The sequence below is a fragment of the Triticum aestivum genome, chromosome 5D (assembly GCF_018294505.1).
Source record: "Triticum aestivum cultivar Chinese Spring chromosome 5D, IWGSC CS RefSeq v2.1, whole genome shotgun sequence".
NCBI lineage: Eukaryota > Viridiplantae > Streptophyta > Magnoliopsida > Poales > Poaceae > Triticum > Triticum aestivum.
In genome coordinates, this window is record NC_057808.1 from 367,593,754 (window position 1) to 367,616,051 (window position 22,298).

Below are 22,298 nucleotides of genomic sequence, written 5' to 3' on the forward strand. Positions count from 1 at the left end.
TTGGCACCTACATACAAAATTGACTTTTGTTTTTTGATTCAAGACTCTGCGCACTTTTGTTTAGGATTTTGTATCTTCGAGACTTGCTACTGAAAAGGCGGCGGGCGCCTAATGATGCAAAACTGTTTTATACCCTGATTTGGGATATCTAAATCTTCCATGAGCTCACTGGATTTGGTACGTAAGCCTTGTTATCAGTTCCTTATTTGCGTGAGATCATTTAGCTTTGTTTTTTAGGGGAGTTTAGCTTTTGTTTCAGATCTAAGCAATTTCATAATTTAGCTTATAGATTTTTCCGCTGAAGTTAAAACAAGGCTCTGGTTTGTCTCGACTCTCAGACACACAGTCACCGAGTTTTTTGGGACTCAAGATAACATGAATTAATCCAAACAATCTGGTCCCCTGTTTTTCATGGAAATACAGCTTTGTTGCAAGTACAGGCCATTAGTCCACTCGTCAGTCACCACATCATTATCAGTGGAAAGTGACTTTTTTTTTCTTTGGAAGAAGAAACCAATGGTATTGTATGGTTTCTCATTCCACACTGGTTTCGAGCGGTTTCTTGTTTCATCATCCGTATGATCATGTTGCACTATAATTTGTCCACTGACGGCAACTCGTCAGTAACACCCAATCCATATTCATCTAGCCACTTGCACCTTGCCAAAAAAGATGACAGTAATGGGCAGTAGTAGTACGTAGCTAAGGGTATGTATTATTACCCCAGTCTTAATAAAATTAAGAAACGATTAAGCCGATCAAACCCCTCAACGCACGCCTTATTTGAGTATACTACAGTAATAATTAACGATCCTGGTAGTTAAAATGAGAAGATAAGAATGGTTTATTCAGCAGCGGCAGCAGCGGCAGTGGTGTTTTCCTCGCATGGCTCTGAGGATTTGGTGCTCTGTTGTGCTTGCTGCATGAGCTGCTCGAGCCTGGCCTCCAGCTCGGCCTTCTCGGCGCCGAGCCGGTCGTTGTCGCGGCGGACGTCGCCGCAGCTCCTCATTGCGCGGTTGAGCTCGTCGAGGAGGCGGCGGTTGGCGCCGCGGAGGTGCGCCACCCGCGCCCACAGCTCGCTGAGCTGCCGCTGCTTGCGCATGCGCGACCGCCTCGCCGACTCGCGGTTGGACACCATCCTCCGCCGCCTCCGCTCCTCCTCCGCCGCTGAAGCCAGCACCTGGCCATGGATGTCATCAGCCCCGCCGGAGCCGGGCGGGCTGTTATCGCCGATGGCAGCCAGCGCTTCCTGCAGGATAGGCTCGTCCTCATACTCATAGGCTGCCGGTGAGAAGTGGAAGGGCGGAGGGGGCGTCATGCTGGCGGCGATCATGCCGGGGTGGTGATAGTGGGTGTGGAACGGCGGGTTCGGGGGCGAGAGGCAGTGCAGGCTGGCCACTTCGCCATGGTGGTAATGGTGAAGCATGGTCGCTTGATCGGTGGAGATCGATGGGGAGTGGAGAGAGCTGGGCTTATTAGGAGCCAGAAAGCAGATGGTCGTGGCTCGGTTTCGCTTCTCGACGGGCTTGCTTGCTGCTTAACTAGCTCTGGGTGAGCGGAGGAGGCAATGGCCGGGTTGGTGCGAGGGCCTTCCTTTTATAGCCTGGCAGCCAAGGCGGCTCTGCCTGCTTGCCTCAGTCCAGAGGGAGAAGCCATCTTCTCTCTCTGTCCATTGTTTTTTCTAGAGTTTCGCGGCTTTCGCCTTGTCGATTTGGTACAAGGCCATGAGGCGCGCACACACACCACCACCACCTTTCTCCTTTCGGGGCCAACTATATCCAAAACAATGCTATGCCCGCTATAAACTAATCCTCCATCAGTTAACCTTTGCTTTCCCAAGAGAACATTGCGGGTTAATTTATTTTCTCCCCTCTTTGCTTGCACATTCCATGACTTGACTTGCCCGAGTAGTCTTGTCTACCGTAATTATCATTTTTAATTATTCCAGTTAATCCACGCCAAACCCTGCTTTATTTTTTTTCATCAATCAGTGGCCCAACTAGATGCCCGGTCGGCCTCTAGCTTTTCTCGTCACCCGCATTAGTTTAGCTTAGGGACAGAACTAAACTCTTGCGCCCAGTTAGAGTGGCATGAGATCCACCACAGGGACAGGACAGCTGCTCGATGGATGATGATGGGCATTAGGACATGTAGCCACTGTGGGAATAAACGAACAGAAATAGTTAGGCCACTAGAGAGCCAGTGAAGTAGCTAGATCAGCTCGGCCATTAGATTAGCGTTATACAATGTTTCGGGCCTTGCAAGTTCGACACCTATGAGTTTGTTCGGGAATCCCAGGTCCTTTGATTAGTAAACCCAACTTTGGATCACTAGCATGGTGTCGAGCATGCATGGTGGTTTGGTATATTATTATCTCCTGCATCTGATTTCCGAAAGAAAAATTAAAGCTAGATCTTGATCGGATTTGCCATATACCTTGGGTATATTCAGGAGGGACGCGACGGCATTTTAGGGCTTATTTCGACAGGGAAGGGTTAGGCACAATCCCTCTCGCTCTGGAGCATAAGGCATGATGGTAGTATAGCTGAAATTCCCTGTCTTTATCTGAAGGGATTGAGTTAGGTAGTACTGAATACTAACACAATTTACTTGTATCATGCTCTTATTAGTATCTACTAGTTCTAGTATATATAGACACACTTTATTCCCAATAACTCTTGAGGTAGCAAATCAATTATAAAGGGATTTTCCAAATCCATTGACACAAACTAGCAACATGGCGGATGAGATGCATATCATACACGCCTTTTAGCACTGTTTATCTTTAATTTTTTGGGAATAAAAGATTGATACAGGGAATATGGCCCCACAACACCTTTGGTTGACACCTAAAACACATAGAAAAACAAGTTAAACAGGACAAGGTGCCTCCATCACACCTTTATTTGACAACTAACAACAATTCCCGGGAAAAGCAGAGAAATAAAATGAAAATAATAGCGACATGGCAACCAAATCAAGAAAATAGACTCATGGGGTTTTTCAAAAGAGAAATATTATGGCTCCGTCAACTTAGAAAAGTCTGATCAAGATCTTCTCTTCCTTTTGCATTTGCGCAGACCCTCCTAACGTCTAGATCAAATGGTTCTCGGGGTAACTCGGAAATAGTTATTTCTCGGTCGCCATGGAAAAATAGCAAAATCGTTGTCAAAAACTCAGAATGACTCAACCTTAGACATGTATATTACTATATTTGTTGGTACAATGAACATCTGTTTCAACTTTCAAATATGAAAAATCATGAATCTAACAAGTTTACGCACACCACACACATGTACTACATAAGTATATTATATTCATTGGTACAGCTAAACCCAGGTTTGAGATGTCCACGCCATGCAGCTAGGCATGTACCCAAAGCAAATGGCATGCATCTCTTTCTCTGCGTTGTCCACAGACCCGGAAACACTGTTGCTCTAGATTTGTGGCAGCAGCATCTCATCGACCGGCTTTGGGTGGTCGGAAAGGTGACGCCATACGATACGAGTGAACGAAACCGCCGATCGTCGCTTTGTGGAAAGCAGAGGAGTTTGGATGATTGAGGCGACGCCGATGGAGGCAGGCGGACAGCCGTTGGGCTCCCGTTCCTGGCAGATCGAGTGGCAGCCCGGCCCTGGCCGCAGCACTTCGTTCATGGATCGATCGAGAGGGAGGGCCACTAGCGCTGCTACTAGTACGACACTTAACCACGCACGATCGATCGCCACACGAATAATACGTAAAGCGGTTTGTGCACTCGCATCCCCGGGATGCGCTTGCCGAATGCGTCGTTTTCGCCTTTTCTTTTGTTTCTTTTCTTCTATGATTTCTTGTGTATCTTCGCCTGCGTGCGCGCGTACATTTAGTTATGTGGCTCAAAGATCTGGCTTTTTGTAAATTTTCAGTAATAAATAAATAAGGATCTGGCTTTTGTGAGCCCGAACAGTGGCCGAGTTTGCTTCGTGGTGCTGGTTAGTGTGAATAAAGAAGGAGCGGGGCATCAAGGGCTCAAAACTTGGATAGGATTTGGGGCCAACAGCCATCATACGGTTCGAAAGGTGGGTTACGGAGTAATCAAAATATGAGCTTGTCTATCTAGAATGAGAAAGCAGGAACCAATTTTGCACCGGTGCAATAGGATTCCTATGCGACGCAACGACACGCGGCAAGCCTTCAATTTTGAGCGTTTCCGGTAAAAGGACGGAGATGATTCCAAGCATTTCGGTTCTAGTTGCCTATTCGGAAATTGAATTAAATTAGAATAAAATGGAGGAGTCATTTTGGATGGCGGTTCGATTGTATGCAATGTGTGTAGGCATATATTCTATTTTTGCTAGTTGTGGCTTCCTTTTATTATTATTGGAAATTTTAAATATGTTGAACCTTGATACTCATTGTTCGGTTAATATGTTTGTGCCTGTCTGCATGACAATGATGCAGAGGCCGAGACTAAAAATACCGCTTGTTAAAATGTTTCTGTATGCATCTGGATTTTTAGCTTTTTGTCTGGTTGCAGCCCTCTGCTTTGTCCGCATCTTCTCTGCAATTACACGTAAACACGTATGCCAATTCTCACAACTTCCATGCAATGCAGCGACGTCAAGTCTTGACTCAACGAGGCGGTGAAACAAGAATATATGCGTGCCGAGGGTGAGTGTGAGACAGGATCGCCTGCCCGATCACCTGGGTCGGTCGGTCTACGTTGTTTTGCTTGCCAGATATAGGTCCCGTCTGGCCTTAGCATATCTGGGAAGCCCCGAAGAAACGGGATTCCAATCGAGTAGCCGGAGAACTGGATGCGGTGCCGTGTCTGGGGGGTGGATGGATAACGCTCATGTCATCCGATTGGACCCTGCAAACGAACGAGCCGTGCAATGCAGATGAATTGTGCCTGCACTTGCAAAAGTGGTGAAGAGAAAGAATTGGGGTAGGTACAATAATGTAGTATCACTTTCTGATTGTGGGACACCCATTAGTTGCCGCCACATTTCTGGGCCTGGCATTTTTGTGCGAGTCAACTCCAAGACAGAAAGAAAGAAAATCGACCATGCATCTTCTCCTCTCGCCATGACAAAAATCTAGTAACTTAGTGGTGAGGTGTTGACCCGTGAGGACACACGTCTCCCACTTATTGGCCCTGCACAATAATTCCTGATGGGAGCTCCGCATGTGAGTTCGACCGGGAAAAGATTCACCTCAACATGCATAGCAATTTTCGTTTTATTATACTATTATATTTAATTAAAAAATAATTATACAATAATCAAACACAATGAACCATATGTATTTTCAATTTTAGTTCTTATATTTTTACTTCAAATATATTATATACATCTAAATTTTATTAAAATATATTACAAATCATTCCCGCAACAACGTGTGGGAGTATGGTCTAGTTTATATGTTATGTATTGTCCGCTAACACGTCCAGCTTTTTATCTAGTGATCTAGTTTTAATTTCCATCCTAAGGAAGCTAATATGGCTGCACATATCCCATTAGCTAGTAAAGTGGAGATCAATCTTTCCACTATTTTGTAAGAGGACCATCTCAATTTTCTTGTCGTTGTAATCACAAACGATGTAAGCATGTGTTTTTTCAAAAACAAAGGCAAACCATTTGCACCATTCATTAATTAAGCAGAAGAGGATTACCTAGTTAATTAGTGGAAAATCCACCAAAGACCATTACAAACCGTTGAGTGGCACACACAGGATACCTCACCCACCTCTTCACAATGGGCCTCGTCAAGACAGCACACATGCGTCATAGTCATCACTCCACCCCTAGAAGGTGTCATCATCATCCCTAAACCCTGAAAAATGACTTTGACTTCACCGTAGGCAATGTCGGCCCAACAAACACTATAGAGGCCGTGTGGAGCTGTACGAAGATCCGCACCAAAACACAACCACTTGCGACCAGACGACACAACTCTGACTTTGAAGGAGAACAACAAAGGAAAACTAGGCACGACTGGCGTCGTGGAAGATCACCGAACATACCACCCGTTGCCTGTCATCGTACGCCACCAGGACCCCGCCACCGTAGCTTCGACTTCACAGCAAGAAACAAGCCGAGACAATCATGCGGACACGCCGAAGAAAAGCCAACTACCTCAACCATAGCCGTGTCTCCGACATAACTCCCCCCAACATCGTTACCACATAAGCCTCGATGCCAACACCGCCGCCGCCTTCCACTAGTGCCGCTCGCCGATGCCCAGCTCCAAAGACGAATCCCACAAGGGGGAAAACGACACCAAAGCGTCGTCATCGTCCGATCACACACAAGGGTTTTCCTCGAAGCTGCAACAGTGGCCAAATTAGGGGTGAGACAGCAATGCATCGATGCCTCCAAGAAGGCGAACACTGACTGTAGCCATCGTCATCGCTGGTCACGACACCAAGCCAAGACAGGGTCTTCACCCAAGCTCTCGACACAACCACAGATGCACGTCAACCTGCACCGGCGCCGACAAGCCACCAACCACTGCCACCATTGATCTACCCGTTGACGAAGAAGTCATCGCCGCCGCAGCCAACCGCACCTCACGAAAGCTATAGAATGAATAAAATCTGTCATGATGGTTTGGTCTATAGAAATGAGTAGAAGAAATTGCAGAAATACACAAGTGTTGGGGCAATAACCACAACTCCAGGGGACTCTATAAAAAAAAAGCAAGCTCTAACTAACTCGTAACAAAAAAACTGCATAATGCTCTAATAGGTCGCTTAATGAGAATGAATTATTCAAAGTTTGATAGAATCTGTTTTTAAAAAAAATCATAAAAAAATCAGAAAATATCTTGTAGTTTAGTCCATGTTTGTTAACCAAGATGATTTGTTTAGCCCATTGTCCTAGCCGTTTTAAAATTTGAACATTTTTTTACGAACCGTACATGTATGAGTTGACTTGCAAACATTGCCCAAAATTTAAAATGGTTAAGAAAATAGGCTGAAAATTTTCCAGATTAATCACTGAAGATTGATTGAATTACTGGAATGTATTTCATGTTATTTTTTTAATTTTCAGTTTTTTTTTGAATTGTTTTAAAATAATCATTTTTTATATATTTGTGAAGATTTCAAATTTCCCAAAGAGCTTAACACAAGGGACCCGCATGTGATACTTCTCATCAAGTGACTAATCAGAGCAATTTATGTTTCCGTTAGTGACTAGTCCTAGAGTCGAGGGTTTTCGTTACCTCAGCTTCAAATATTTGTATGTTTGTGCAATCTCCTCTTATATACAAATATAAACATATTTTTTTATTCTCAAATATTTGTATGTTTGTGCAATCTCCTCTTATATACAAATATAAACATATTTTTTTATTCTCACAAATATAAACATATAGGAGTATATCGTTCTTGGAGGAGGCCGACAAACGGCACGGTCTACTTCAAGGCAAAGTTGCAGAGGCCATGAGTGAAGGGAAGGAAAAGAGGGCTCCCCATCAGGCAGACGACGATATGCCGGGCGAGATGCCGATCGGGTCGCGGTATGCACTCGTGTTGCCACATTTGCGGTTCCGTTAGCTGCCTTTGCCTGCCACTGTTATTAAGGCTGGGTTGAAAACGCTGCATCATACGGCCGGTCTCCTATATACGTCTGCTTTCGTCCTTCCCTTTGATGATCAGAAAAGGTTATCCTGTTCACGAAACCGATCGATTAGAAAGAAAAAAAAAAGCTTTATGTTCTTAACGTCGCAGGCGCCCGTTGAAAACGCGGCAAAACCCACGATAAAACCTCCTCTGGTCCGGACTAAACAATTGGACTAAACAATGTTCTTGGCTGCTCATAGACACTAGGAATAGTGAGTGCCCTGGCGGCTGCATTCGCTTCACTAATTAAGGCTAGGATCAGCTCATGCCCGTGTATAATATTCTCCATCCGATGCACTAATTAAGAGCAGCTAGAATTAGCTCATGCATGCCCTCTGCTAAATCAAATCACAGTATGTTCTGATTGTCAAATAAAAAATCACAGTATGTTCTATCCAAATGCATGCATGCATGCGTGTTCTTGGCTGCTCATAGACACTAGTAACAGTGCCCTGGCGGCTGAATGCATTTTCTTTTCACAGATTAAGGGTAGAATCAGCTCGTGCCCAACTACACGTTCAACCCACATGCATGCATGTGTCACTGTCAGCGGTGCAGATTTAATTACAGCAGCACTGCTTCGTGCACGGATGCAGGACCAGATAACAGTTGATTACATAGAAAACGGATCGGCCGCTGGACTGTTATGATCAGGGCGGAAAACAAAATAGTGTGGTGCACAAGCTAGCCCGGTCCCTTGTGCTTTCATTCTTGTAAAAAAAAAAGTCGGCTTTTGTTTTCTCCCTTTGGGGATGTGATAAGAAAAAGTTTCCTGCTCACGATATTGACCGCTTACGAAAAGAAAATCCTGTTCGTGTAATTGATCGCTTGGAAAAAGTTTTCTCGTTCATGACATTTCCGGACTCTCTGCGCTTTCATTCGCTCTAAAAATGCCCGGTCATGAACCATAACATTACAGGCACACGTTGAAAACGTGACAATACACCACTGTGGTAGTGTATTCTTGGCTGCTCATAGGCACAAGAAATAGTGCCCTGGCGGCTGCGTTTTTTTCTCACTATTTGAGGCTAGGATAAGCTCGTGCATGCCGGTGTATAATATTCTCCATCCGATGCACCAAGGCCAAAACTAATCAGCCACATGCTCAGCCCACATGCGTGCATGCACGCTGGACTATTTTCGATCGGGAAGAAAAAGAAAATATGCGCACACAAACAGCGGCGCGTGATCTAGCATGACCTAAACTGAGCAGGATATGATGCAAAGCGAATTAAGGGGGTGGTCAAATCACAGGAGCAAGCAATCGTGGCAGGCCGGTCCGTCTTTTTTTGTGTGGTGCAGCTCCGTCCATATATCTCTATTATTATAATAACACACTCGAATAATACTCTTCTAATCATGTCTAGATAGTGCACATTTCAGCTCCGATAGAGTAGATGGGAAGAGAAGATGCGCGTACTTAATTCAGATAGGACAAGCGCAGCCAGAGACGCCGTACGGCACCGCATCGTGCTCGCGAGCACCGGTGCCGGTGCGCCCGTCATCCGATTCCAGGTCGTGGGGCGGGGAAAGTTCGTGCCCGCGGCACTGGCGCACGCACGATCGGAGGGAATTTGTCCATGCATGTGTGGCGCGCAGGTCACGTCCGGCGCGTCCCGTCCGGTGGTCACCACCCGAGGGCACACGCCTGGCATCGGCGCTAGTGCGAGCGAGGACGCGCCCTGAGTGAAGTCTGAGAGGACGGGGCGTCGCGTCCGGCGGATGCCGGGGTCGCTTGACGGAGCCCCGCTGCCGGCCACGGCGAGGAGGAGGAGGAGGGCGAGGCACCGGAGACCGGGGAGACAAGACAAGGAACCCCACGCACCCGCGTCGCGGCGTCGTCGGCCAACCACGGCGCGTAACGTCGCGGCGCGCGCGCAAATATCTGCGCCTCGCGCGCCCGCCCACCCACCCGGGCACCCGGCCAGTGGCGAAGCGAGGCGGCCGGTCACTTCACTTGGCTCGTTGCATGCCTTTCCACCGGGCAGACCCAGCGCGCGAATAGTAAACGGCGTTTTCCTTCATTTGTTGAATCACACACGCGTGCCGAGATCCTCCATGATTTGAAATGCAGTTTTTCAAACACGAGTACTCCCTCCGTGTACTTCCTCCGTCTCAAAATAAGTATCTCAAGCTTAGTACAACTTTATACTAAAGATAATACAAACTTGAGACACTTATTTTAAGACAGAGGGAGTATACGATAATAGCTACTATGTGTAAGTTGACTGAATTTGCAATTTGGATAAGTCAATTTTGTGCGAAAAGGAACAATTAAAGGAAGAAGAAAGGAAGACGGCAGTTGAATTTTAATCCAATGGCCCCGAAAATCGATATACCCAATTAAAAATCCAATGGCTCGTTGCCTGCCTTTCCACCGGGCAGACCCAGCGCGCGAATAGTAAACGGCGTTTTCCTTTATTTGTTGAATCACACACGCGTGCTGAGATCCTACATGATTTGAAATGCAGTTTTTCAAACACGAGTGCTAATTATTATACGATAATAGGTCGCGCATGTCCTGTCTGAATTATTATACGATAATAGGTTGCGCAAATTGGGGCAGTGGGTCCACCAAGTCTCGAAGCGCTACGGGCGATAGGAGGCGATCGCCAAGGCGACTGCGTTCTCTCGCTAGGGTTAGGGTTTTGGTGCACTGGGGTGGTTGGAATCTGGCAAAGCTCAGGGCGGCGACGGCGTCTCCCTCGTGTTAGGCCAGTCTACCTGTCTCTCCACGCTTTGGAGGGGCGCTCATGGCGGGAGAAGCGGGAGGGAAGGATGCAGCCACGGCGAACAGATCTACACCGATCCCATCTGATGCGGCGGCGGCCACGCCGGCGCGGAAGGGGGTCGGAGGTGCTAGCGGGGGGGGGGGGGGGAGCAAGTCTCCTGCAGAGAGCAAAACGCCGGATCCGGCGGCAAGTCTTTCGGCGAGGTTAGGAGGCATGGTGCTTATGGACAAGGAGGAGGAGGGTTTTGTCTTTGAAGATCCAAACCCGCAAGTCCGTAAAGATCACCGATGGTCTGCTGTAGGTAAAGTCTGCTCTCCTCGACCAATGAAGATGTCAGTGGTTGAGAAGACAATGCCTAGGGCCTGGGGTCTACACAAAGAAGCTAAGTTTGCTGAGATTGGACCTAATATTTTTGAAGTTCACTTTGGATCTGAGGGTGATTATAGGCACGTCATTCACAATGGTCTGTGGCAGTTTGATTTTAGTGTGCTGGTGATGAAGAAGTATGAGGGAGATAAGAGACCGTCTGAGATGATATTTGATAAAGTTGATGTGTGGGTAAGAATCTCGGATCTGCCACCGGACAAGAGGACTGAAGCCTTTGGTAGGGCCTTAGGGGATTAGTTGGGAGAGACAGTCAATGTTGATGTGGATAAAGATGGATTTGCCAGAGGACAGAGCTTCAGGGTTCGGACTAAGATTTCTGTGTATGAACCGTTAGTCCGGGGTATTTATTTGAAGAAGAAGAAGGAGGATAAGGAGAAGACATGGTTTGACTTTTATTATGAGAAGATTCCGCACTTTTGTTTTGACTGTGGTAGACTTGTGCATAGGGGGGGGAGTGCGAACCCCCCGTCGACTCGTCGTTACAATGGGGGGTGGGGCTGGCTTAGAGCTTCTCCAGGAAGGAACAACTCCAGCAAAGACGGGTCGAAGGCAGGAGGGATGGGCAGCTATAACAGCTTTGGCTGCTCTCACACTGGTGAGACGGCTAACAACAACATTGTGCACCCAAGAGTCAGGGACATGCCTACAAAGAGGAATCTGCAATCTGAATTTTCGTGTACTTCGGACGGCCGCACTGGTGACCGTCCAGAGCACGCGGGAGGTGAAGTAACCAGCCCAAACAAAGATAGAGGAAAGCTTGATACAGCTCGGGGGCGGGACCTCAGGGACAGCCTTGAGGCAAGAAGGGAAGCGGAGATGAGAAGTAAACTCATGGAACAACGTTTGGGGAGTCAAATGGGTGGCCACATGGAGGTGGAGCGCGAAGGGAAGACACATGAAAGAACCAGTGGGCACAGCAGAAATCACGTCGAGGGGGGCCATAACGGGCGCCATGCAGATCCGGTTCGGGACGATCCACTGGGGGGATCCTACGTGCATGGGACCCGGGGCCGACGCAGGGGTTACTACGTGAGGAAGGACAGGACAGATTCTAGAGAGACACATCGGTCGGAGCCAAACTATTGGAGAGATGATGGTAGCAGGAAGAGGAGGCCGAGGCAGGTGTGGATAGCAAAAGGAGGAGCAGAAGTGAGAACTGGGGAGGATGAGTTCATTCGCGATACGAGGAGGAAGACCACCTCGATGTTTGACCGCATCCAAGACAGAGATGATAAAGCGGCGGACCCTGGTACCCAGGGCCGCCGAGAGCAATGAATCTCCTGTTGGAAATATGCCCTAGAGGCAATAATAAAATGGTTATTATTATATTTCCTTGTTCATGATAATTGTCTATTGTTCATGCTATAATTGTGTTATCCGGAAATCGTAATACATGTGTGAATATATAGACCACAACGTGTCCCTAGTAAGCCTCTAGTTGACTAGCTCGTTGATCAACAGATAGTCATGGTTTCCTGACTATGGACATTGGATGTCATTGATAACGGGATCACATCATTAGGAGAATGATGTGATGGACAAGACCCAATCCTAAGCATAGCACAAAGATCGTGTAGTTCGTTTGCTAGAGCTTTTCCAATGTCAAGTATCTTTTCCTTAGACCATGAGATCGTGTAACTCCCGGATGCCGTAGGAGTGCTTTGGGTGTACCAAACGTCACAACGTAACTGGGTGACTATAAAGGTACACTACAGGTATCTCTGAAAGTGTCTGTTGGGTTGACACGGATCGAGACTGGGATTTGTCACTCCGTATGACGGAGAGGTATCTCTGGGCCCACTCGGTAATGCATCATCATAATGAGCTCAATGTGACTAAGGAGTTAGCCACGGGATCATGCATTACGGTACGAGTAAAGAGACTTGCCGGTAACGAGATTGAACAAGGTATTGGGATACCGACGATCGAATCTCGGGCAAGTAACATACCGATTGACAAAGGGAATTGTATACGGGATTGATTGAATCCTCGACATCGTGGTTCATCCGATGAGATCATCGTGGAACATGTGGGAGCCAACATGTGTATCCAGATCCCGCTGTTGGTTATTGACCGGAGAGTCGTCTCGGTCATGTCTGCATGTCTCCCGAACCCGTAGGGTCTACACACTTAAGGTTCGGTGACGCTAGGGTTGTAGAGATATTAGTATGCGGAAACCGAAAGTTGTTCGGAGTCCCGGATGAGATCCCGGACGTCACGAGGAGTTCCGGAATGGTCCGGAGGTGAAGAATTATATATAGGAAGTCCAGTTTCGGCCACCGGGAAAGTTTCGAGGGTTATCGGTATTGTACCGGGACCACCGGAAGGGTCCCGGGGGTCCACCAGGTGGGGCTACCTATCCCGGAGAGCCCCATGGGCTGAAGTGGGAGGGGAACCAGCCCCTGGTGGGCTGGTGCGCCCCCCCTTGGGCCTCCCCCTGCGCCTAGGGTTGGAAACCCTAGGGGTGGGCGCCCCCCTGGCTTGGGGGGGAAGCCACCCCTTGGCTGCCGCCCCCCCCCTCAGATGGGATCTCCAGGGGGCCGGCGCCCCCAAGTACCCCTATATATAGTGGGGGGGAGGGAGGGCAGCAGTACCCTAGCCCCTGGCGCCTCCCTCTCCCTCCTGCTTGCGCTTGGCGAAGCCCTGCCGGGATCCCCGCTACTTCCACCACCACGCTGTCGTGCTGCTGGATCTCCATCAACCTCTCCTTCCCCCTTGCTGGATCAAGAAGGAGGAGACGTCGCTGCTCCGTACGTGTGTTGAACGCGGAGGTGCCGTCCGTTCGGCGCTCGGTCATCGGTGATTTGGATCACGACGAGTACGACTCCATCAACCCCGTTCACTTGAACGCTTCCGCTCGCGATCTACAAGGGTATGTAGATGCACTCCTTCCCTCTCGTTGCTAGTAAACTCCATAGATGGATCTTGGTGATGCGTAGAAAATTTTAAAATTCTGCAACGATCCTCTACAAGGTGGCATCATGAGCCAGGCCTATGCGTAGTTTCTATGCACGAGTAGAACACAAACTTGTTGTGGGCGTAAATGTTGTCAATTTTCTTGCCACTACTAGTCTTATCTTGTTTCGGCGGCATTGTGGGATGAAGCGGCCTGGACCGACCTTACACGTACGCTTACGTGAGACAGGTTCCACCGACTGACATGCACTAGTTGCATAAGGTGGCTAGCGGGTGTCTGTCTCTCCCACTTTAGTCGGAACGGATTCGATGAAAAGGGTCCTTATGAAGGGTAAATAGAAATTGGCATATCACGTTGTGGTTTTACGTAGGTAAGAAACGTTCTTGCTAGAAACCTATAGAAGCCACGTAAAAACTTGCAACAACAATTAGAGGACGTCTAACTTGTTTTTGCAGCATATGCCTTGTGATGTGATATGGCCAAAAGGATGTGATGAATGAGATATATGTGATGTATGAGATTGATCATGTTCTTGTAATAGGAATCACGACTTGCATGTCGATGAGTATGACAACCGGCAGGAGCCATAGGAGTTGTCTTTATTTTTTGTATGACCTGCGTGTCATTGAATAACGCCATGTAAATTACTTTACTTTATTGCTAAACGCGTTAGCCATAGAAGTAGAAGTAATCGTTGGCGTGACAACTTCATGGAGACACGATGATGGAGATCATGGTGTCATGCCGGTGACGAAGATGATCATGGCGCCCCGAAGATGGAGATCAAAAGGAGCAAAATGATATTGGCCATATCATGTCACTATTTGATTGCATGTGATGTTTATCATGTTTTACATCTTATTTGCTTAGAACGACGGTAGTAAGTAAGATGATCCCTTATAATAATTTCAAGAAAGTGTTCCCCCTAACTGTGCACCGTTGCGAAGGTTCGTTGTTTCGAAGCACCACGTGATGATCGGGTGTGATAGATTCTAACGTTCGCATACAACGGGTGTTGACGAGCCTAGCATGTACAGACATGGCCTCGGAACACACGCAATACACTTAGGTTGACTTGACGAGCCTAGCATGTACAGACATGGCCTCGGAACACGGAAGACCGAAAGGTCGAGCATGAGTCGTATAGAAGATACGATCAACATGAAGATGTTCACCGATGTTGACTAGTCCGTCTCACGTGATGATCGGACACGGCCTAGTTAACTCGGATCATGTTTCACTTAGATGACTAGAGGGATGTCTATCTGAGTGGGAGTTCATTGAATAATTTGATTAGATGAACTTAATTATCATGAACTTAGTCTAAAATCTTTACAATATGTCTTGTAGATCAAATGGCCCACGTTGCCCTCAACTTCAACGCGTTCCTAGAGAAAACCAAGCTGAAAGATGATGGCAGCAACTATACGGACTGGGTCCGGAACCTGAGGATCATCCTCATAGCTGCCAAGAAAGATTATGTCCTAGAAGCACCGCTAGGTGAAGCACCCATCCCAGAGAACCAAGACGTTATGAACGCTTGGCAATCACGTGCTGATGATTACTCCCTCGTTCAGTGCGGCATGCTTTACAGCTTAGAACCGGGGCTCCAAAAGCGTTTTGAGAAACACGGAGCATATGAGATGTTCGAAGAGCTGAAAATGGTTTTCCAAGCTCATGCCCGGGTCGAGAGATATGAAGTCTCCGACAAGTTCTTCAGTTGTAAAATGGAGGAAAATAGTTCTGTCAGTGAGCACATACTCAAAATGTCTGGGTTACACAACCGCTTGTCTCAGCTGGGAGTTAATCTCCCGGATGACGCGGTCATTGACAGAATCCTTCAGTCGCTTCCACCGAGCTACAAGAGCTTTGTGATGAACTTCAATATGCAGGGGATGGAAAAGACCATTCCTGAGGTATATTCAATGCTGAAATCAGCGGAGGTGGAGATCAAAAAGGAACATCAAGTGTTGATGGTGAATAAAACCACTAAGTTCAAGAAAGGCAAGGGTAAGAAGAACTTCAAGAAGGACGGCAAGGGAGTTGCCGCGCCCGGTAAGCCAGTTGCCGGGAAGAAGCCAAAGAATGGACCCAAGCCTGAGACTGAGTGCTTTTATTGCAAGGGAAGTGGTCACTGGAAGCGGAACTGCCCCAAATACTTAGCGGACAAGAAGGCCGGCAACACCAAAGGTATATGTGATATACATGTAATTGATGTGTACCTTACCAGTACTCGTAGTAGCTCCTGGGTATTTGATACCGGTGCGGTTGCTCATATTTGTAACTCAAAACAGGAGCTGCGGAATAAGCGGAGACTGGCGAAGGACGAGGTGACGATGCGCGTCGGGAATGGTTCCAAGGTCGATGTGATCGCCGTCGGCACGCTACCTCTACATTTACCTACGGGATTAGTTTTAAACCTCAATAATTGTTATTTAGTGCCAGCTTTGAGCATGAACATTGTATCAGGATCTCGTTTAATGCGAGATGGCTACTCATTTAAATCCGAGAATAATGGTTGTTCTATTTATATGAGAGATATGTTTTATGGTCATGCCCCGCTGGTCAATGGTTTATTCTTAATGAATCTCGAACGTGATGTTACACATATTCATAGTGTGAATACCAAAAGATGTAAAGTTGATAACGATAGTCCCACATACTTGTGGCACTGCCGCCTTGGTCACATTGGTGTCAAGCGCATGAAGAAGCTCCATGCAGATGGACTTTTGGAGTCTCTTGATTACGAATCATTTGACACGTGCGAACCATGCCTCATGGGTAAGATGACCAAGACTCCGTTCTCCGGAACAATGGAGCGAGCAACCAACTTATTGGAAATCATACATACCGATGTGTGCGGTCCAATGAGTGTTGAGGCTCGCGGAGGCTATCGTTATGTTCTCACTCTCACTGATGACTTGAGTAGATATGGGTATGTGAGACCTTTGAAAAGTTCAAGGAATTTCAGAGTGAGGTTGAGAATCAACGTGACAGGAAAATAAAGTTCTTACGATCAGATCGTGGAGGAGAATATTTAAGTCACGAATTTGGCACACACTTAAGGAAATGTGGAATAGTTTCACAACTCACGCCGCCTGGAACACCTCAGCGAAATGGTGTGTCCGAACATCATAATCGCACTCTATTGGATATGGTTGGATCTATGATGTCTCTTACCGATCTACCGCTCTCATTTTGGGGCTATGCTTTAGAGACTGCCGCATTCACTTTAATAGGGCTCCGTCGAAATCCGTTGAGACGACACCATATGAATTATGGTTTGGGAAGAAACCTAAGCTGTCGTTTCTAAAAGTTTGGGGATGCGATGCTTATGTCAAGAAACATCAACCTGAAAAGCTCGAACCCAAATCGGAAAAATGCGTCTTCATAGGATACCCTAAGGAAACTATTGGGTATACCTTCTACCTCAGATCCGAAGGCAATATCTTCGTTGCCAAGAACGGGTCCTTTCTGGAGAAAGAGTTTCTCTCGAAAGAAATAAGTGGGAATAAAGTGGAACTTGATGAGGTGATAGTCACCCCTTCCGAACAGGAAAGTAGCGCAGCGCGAGAAGATATTCCTTTGGTGCCTAGACCGACTGGGGAGGAAGTTAATGATGATGATCATGAAGCTTCGGATCAAGTTACTGCTGAACTTCGTAGGTCCACAAGGACACGTTCCGCACCAGAGTGGTACGGCAACCCTGTCCTGGAAATCATGTTGTTAGACAACGGTGAACCTTCGAACTATGAAGAAGCAATGGCGGGCCCAGATTCCGACAAATGGCTAGAAGCCATGAAATCCGAGATAGGATCCATGTATGAAAACGAAGTATGGACTTTGATTGACTTGCCCGATGATCGGCGAGCCATAGAAAACAAATGGATCTTTAAGAAAAAGACAGACGCGGATGGTAATGTGACCATCTATAAGGCTCGACTTGTCGCTAAGGGTTATCGACAAGTTCAAGGGGTTGACTACGATGAGACTTTCTCACCCGTAGCGAAGCTGAAGTCCGTCCGAATCATGTTAGCAATTGCCGCATTCTATGATTATGAGATATGGCAAATGGACGTCAAAACGGCATTCCTTAACGGCTTCCTTAAGGAAGAATTGTATATGATGCAGCCGGAAGGTTTTGTCGATCCTAAGAATGCTGACAAAGTATGCAAGCTCCAGCGCTCAATCTATGGGCTGGTGCAAGCATCTCGGAGTTGGAACATCCGCTTTGATGAGATGATCAAAGCGTTTGGGTTTACACAGACTTATGGAGAAGCCTGTGTTTACAAGAAAGTGAGTGGGAGCTCTGTAGCATTTCTCATATTATATGTGGATGACATACTATTGATGGGAAATGATATAGAATTCTTGGAAAGTATAAAGGCCTACTTGAATAAGTGTTTTTCAATGAAGGACCTTGGAGAAGCTGCTTATATATTAGGCATCAAGATCTACAGAGATAGATCAAGACGCCTCATTGGTCTTTCACAGAGTACGTACCTTGACAAGATATTGAAGAAGTTCAATATGGATCAGTCCAAGAAGGGGTTCTTGCCTGTATTGCAAGGTGTGCAATTGAGCACAGCTCAATGCCCGACCACGGCAGAAGATAGAGAAAAGATGAGTGTCATCCCCTATGCCTCGGCCATAAGGTCTATTATGTATGCCATGCTGTGTACCAGACCTGATGTAAACCTTGCCGTAAGTTTGGTAGGAAGGTACCAAAGTAATCCCGGCATGGAACACTGGACAGCGGTCAAGAATATCCTTAAGTACCTGAAAAGGACGAAGGATATGTTTCTCGTGTATGGAGGTGACGAAGAGCTCGTCGTAAAGGGTTACGTCGATGCTGGATGACTCTAAGTCACAAACCGGATACGTGTATATTTTGAATGGTGGGGCGGTCAGCTGGTGCAGTTGCAAGCAAAGCGTGGTGGCGGGATCTACATGTGAAGCGGAATACATGGCGGCCTCAGAGGCAGCACAAGAAGCAATCTGGATAAAGGAGTTCATTACCGACCTAGGGGTGATTCCCAATGCATCGGGCCCGATGACTCTCTTCTGTGACAACACTGGAGCTATTGCCCTTGCCAAGGAGCCCAGGTTTCACAGGAAGACCAGGCATATCAAGCGTCGCTTCAACTCCATTCGTGAAAGTGTTCAAAATGGAGACATAGATATTTGTAAAGTACATACGGACCTGAATGTAGCAGATCCGTTGACTAAACCTCTCCCTAGAGCAAAACATGATCAACACCAGAACTCTATGGGTGTTCGATTCATCACAATGTAACTAGATTATTGACTCTAGTGCAAGTGGGAGACTGTTGGAAATATGCCCTAGAGGCAATAATAAAATGGTTATTATTATATTTCCTTGTTCATGACAATTGTCTATTGTTCATGCTATAATTGTGTTATCCGGAAATCGTAATACATGTGTGAATACATAGACCACAACGTGTCCCTAGTAAGCCTCTAGTTGACTAGCTCGTTGATGAACAGATAGTCATGGTTTCCTGACTATGGACATTGGATGTCATTGATAACGGGATCACATCATTAGGAGAATGATGTGATGGACAAGACCCAATCCTAAGCATAGCACAAAGATCGTGTAGTTCGTTTGCTAGAGCTTTTCCAATGTCAAGTATCTTTTCCTTAGACCATGAGATCGTGTAACTCCCGGATGCCGTCGGAGTGCTTTGGGTGTACCAAACGTCACAACGTAACTGGGTGACTATAAAGGTACACTACGAGTATCTCTGAAAGTGTCTGTTGGGTTGACACGGATCGAGACTGGGATTTGTCACTCCGTATGACGGAGAGGTATCTCTGGGCCCACTCGGTAATGCATCACCATAATGAGCTCAATGTGACTAAGGAGTTAGCCACGGGATCATGCATTACGGTACGAGTAAAGAGACTTGCCGGTAACGAGATTGAACAAGGTATTGGGATACCGACGATCGAATCTCGGGCAAGTAACATACCGATTGACAAAGGGAATTGTATACGGGATTGATTGAATCCTTGACATCGTGGTTCATCCGATGAGATCATCGTGGAACATGTGGGAGCCAACATGGGTATCCAGATCCTGCTGTTGGTTATTGACGGGAGAGTCGTCTCGGTCATGTCTGCGTGTCTCCCGAACCCGTAGGGTCTACACACTTAAGGTTCGGTGACGCTAGGGTTGTAGAGATATTAGTATGCGGAAACCCGAGAGTTGTTCGGAGTCCCGGATGAGATCCCGGACGTCACGAGGAGTTCCGGAATGGTCCGGAGGTGAAGAATTATATATAGGAAGTCCAGTTTCGGCCACCGGGAAAGTTTCGGGGGTTATCGGTATTGTACCGGGACCACCGGAAGGGTCCCGGGGGTCCACCGGGTGGGGCCACCTATCCCGGAGGGCCCCATGGGCTGAAGTGGGAGGGCAACCAGCCCCTGGTGGGCTGGTGCGCCCCCCTTGGGCCTCCCCTTGCGCCTAGGGTTGGAAACCCTAGGGGTGGGGGCGCCCCCCCCCCCCTTGGCTTGGGGGGGGGGAAGCCACCCCTTGGCCGCCGCCCCCCCCCCTCAGATGGGATCTCCAGGGGGCCGGCGCCTCCCCAGTACCCCTATATATAGTGGGGGGAGGGAGGGCAGCAGTACCCTTGCCCCTGGCGCCTCCCTCTCCCTCCCGTGACACCTCTCCCTCCCGCTTGCGCTTGGCGAAGCCCTGCCGGGATCCCCGCTACTTCCACCACCACGCCGTCATGCTGCTGGATCTCCATCAACCTCTCCTTCCCCCTTGCTGGATCAAGAAGGAGGAGACATCGCTGCTCTGTACGTGTGTTGAACGCGGAGGTGTCGTCCGTTCGGCGCTCGGTAATCGGTGATTTGGATCACGACGAGTACGACTCCATCAACCCCGTTCACTTGAACGCTTCCGCTCGCGATCTACAAGGGTATGTAGATGCACTCCTTCCCTCTCGTTGCTAGTAAACTCCATAGATGGATCTTGGTGATGCGTAGAAAATTTTAAAATTCTGCAACGATCCCCAACATCTCCTTGCCTGGAACTGTCGAGAATTGGGGTTGGACTCGACAGTGGGCGAACTTCGAGACCTCATTCGGTCTCACAACCCAGCGGTGGTTTTCCTTTCTGAAACAAAAAAAATCATCTAGAGCTATGGAACGGTTGAAATGGAGCTTGGGGTTCACTAGTGGAGTTGCTGTGAGTTGCAATGGAAGAAGTGGGGGCTTGGCCTTGTGGTGGAGGGATCATATTCAGGTTACGGTGAGGCCGTGGTGCCAATATTTCCTTGATGCCGAGGTGGCTTGGGAGGGTAAGCCCTATAGAATCACTGGATTCTATGGAGAACCCAAAACTGAACTGCGCAAAAAATTGTGGGATGCTATTCGTTTTCTTCGAGCCCAAGATAATCTACCCTGGCTATGTGTCGGTGACTTTAACGAGGCCCTCTTCCGCATGGATCAAGTGGGGGTAATCCAAGGCCTTTCATTCAAATGGAGGATTTCCGAGATTGCCTCGCCGACTGCGGCCTGGCTGATCTTGGTTTCACCGGGTACCCTTCACATGGGATAATAAAAGAGATGGGCGGGATAATATTCAGGTTCGGTTGGATTGTGCCACTTGCAATGATGTTTCTTGAGTATGTTTCCGGAGACTTCGGTTGAGCATCTGTTATGTGAAGAATCGGATCACCAAGCCCTCCTGGTGCATATATCGGAGACGGCTCCACAGCGCACCGGGGCGGGGGATAGACCGTTTATATATGAGGAAGCTTGGAGCCGACATGAGCAGTATGAGGCAATGATAGCGGAGGCTTGGGAAGTGGCGAGCATAGGCGAGGAGGGAGTAATGGCAGTATGGGATAAACTGGGCAGAATGGCGGGTTCGATGCAGCGGTGGGCGCGAGAGGTGTTTGGGTCTATTCGAAGGAAGATAAAACAGCTGAAAGCCCAACTGTTGGAAGCAAAAGAACGAGCACTTAGCTCGGGTTACCAGCACGAGGTGAGAGAGCTAGAAGAGCAATTGAGGGAAGTGTATGAGAGGGAAGAAATAATGTACAGGTAGCGCTCGAGGGTGGATTGGCTTAAGACGGGGGATCAAAATAGTAAGTACTTTCAGAACCGAGCGTCACATCGCAAAAGAAAGAACACCATCATGGCTTTGCGGTGAGCAGATGGATCAAGGTGTACTGTTGATGAGGAGATGCGAGCCATGGCAGCAGCTTTCTATGAAGAACTGTTCACTTCAGAAGGGTCGTTTGGGGTAGAGGGGGTGCTACAAAATATTCAGTGTGCAGTCACGGAAGAGATGAACACGGCTTTGACAGCACCGATTTCCGACTCTGAGATAGAGACGACTCTATTTCAGATGGGACCGACTAAAGCCCCAGGGCAGGATGGGCTTCCCGCGCTTTTTTACCAGCAACACTGGTCGCTGCTCCGGAAAGATATTTGCAGGGTTGTTCGTGATTTTTTGAGTGGAGTTGCTGCGCCTAAGGGTTTTAATGCTACAGTGATAGTCATGATTCCTGAAGTTAACTCACCGGAGTTGCTATCACAGTTTCGACCGATTAGTTTGTGTAACGTATTATATAAGATAGCAACAACGTTCTGGCCAACAGGTTAAAGGGCATCCTTC

General features: G+C 47.7%; 2 protein-coding genes across 2 annotated transcripts; both read right to left on the bottom strand.

Annotated features, from left to right (window-relative positions):
* Positions 1–471: 471 nt before the first annotated feature.
* Positions 472–1,550, bottom strand: LOC123124953 (basic leucine zipper 43-like). The gene has a single exon (XM_044545499.1). The coding sequence runs from the start codon at positions 1,424–1,426 to the stop codon at positions 845–847; it is 582 nt and encodes a 193-aa protein (XP_044401434.1). The 5' UTR covers positions 1,427–1,550; the 3' UTR covers positions 472–844.
* A 5,757-nt stretch (positions 1,551–7,307) lies between these two features.
* LOC123120627 (uncharacterized) lies at positions 7,308–10,553 on the bottom strand. Its single transcript, XM_044540631.1, has 4 exons — positions 10,331–10,553; positions 9,994–10,057; positions 9,027–9,625; positions 7,308–7,653 (listed from the first exon to the last, which is right to left on the bottom strand). The coding sequence occupies exons 1-4, from the start codon at positions 10,551–10,553 to the stop codon at positions 7,649–7,651; spliced, it is 891 nt and encodes a 296-aa protein (XP_044396566.1). The 3' UTR covers positions 7,308–7,648.
* Between the last annotated feature and the right edge of the window lie 11,745 nt (positions 10,554–22,298).

What these genes read in the sequence shown, in the direction of transcription:
- LOC123124953 (XM_044545499.1), bottom strand. Translation starts at nt 1,426, where the DNA reads ATGCTTCACCATTACCACCATGGCGAAGTGGCCAGCCTGCACTGCCTC.
- LOC123120627 (XM_044540631.1), bottom strand. Translation starts at nt 10,553, where the DNA reads ATGCCTCCTAACCTCGCCGAAAGACTTGCCGCCGGATCCGGCGTTTTG. An exon ending in TCCAAAGCGTGGAGAGACAG is followed by an intron (nt 10,058 to 10,330) that starts GTAGACTGGCCT and finishes CAAATCATGTAG; the next exon opens with GATCTCAGCACGCGTGTGTG. An exon ending in GTTTACTATTCGCGCGCTGG is followed by an intron (nt 9,626 to 9,993) that starts GTCTGCCCGGTG and finishes CAACAAATGAAG; the next exon opens with GAAAACGCCGTTTACTATTC.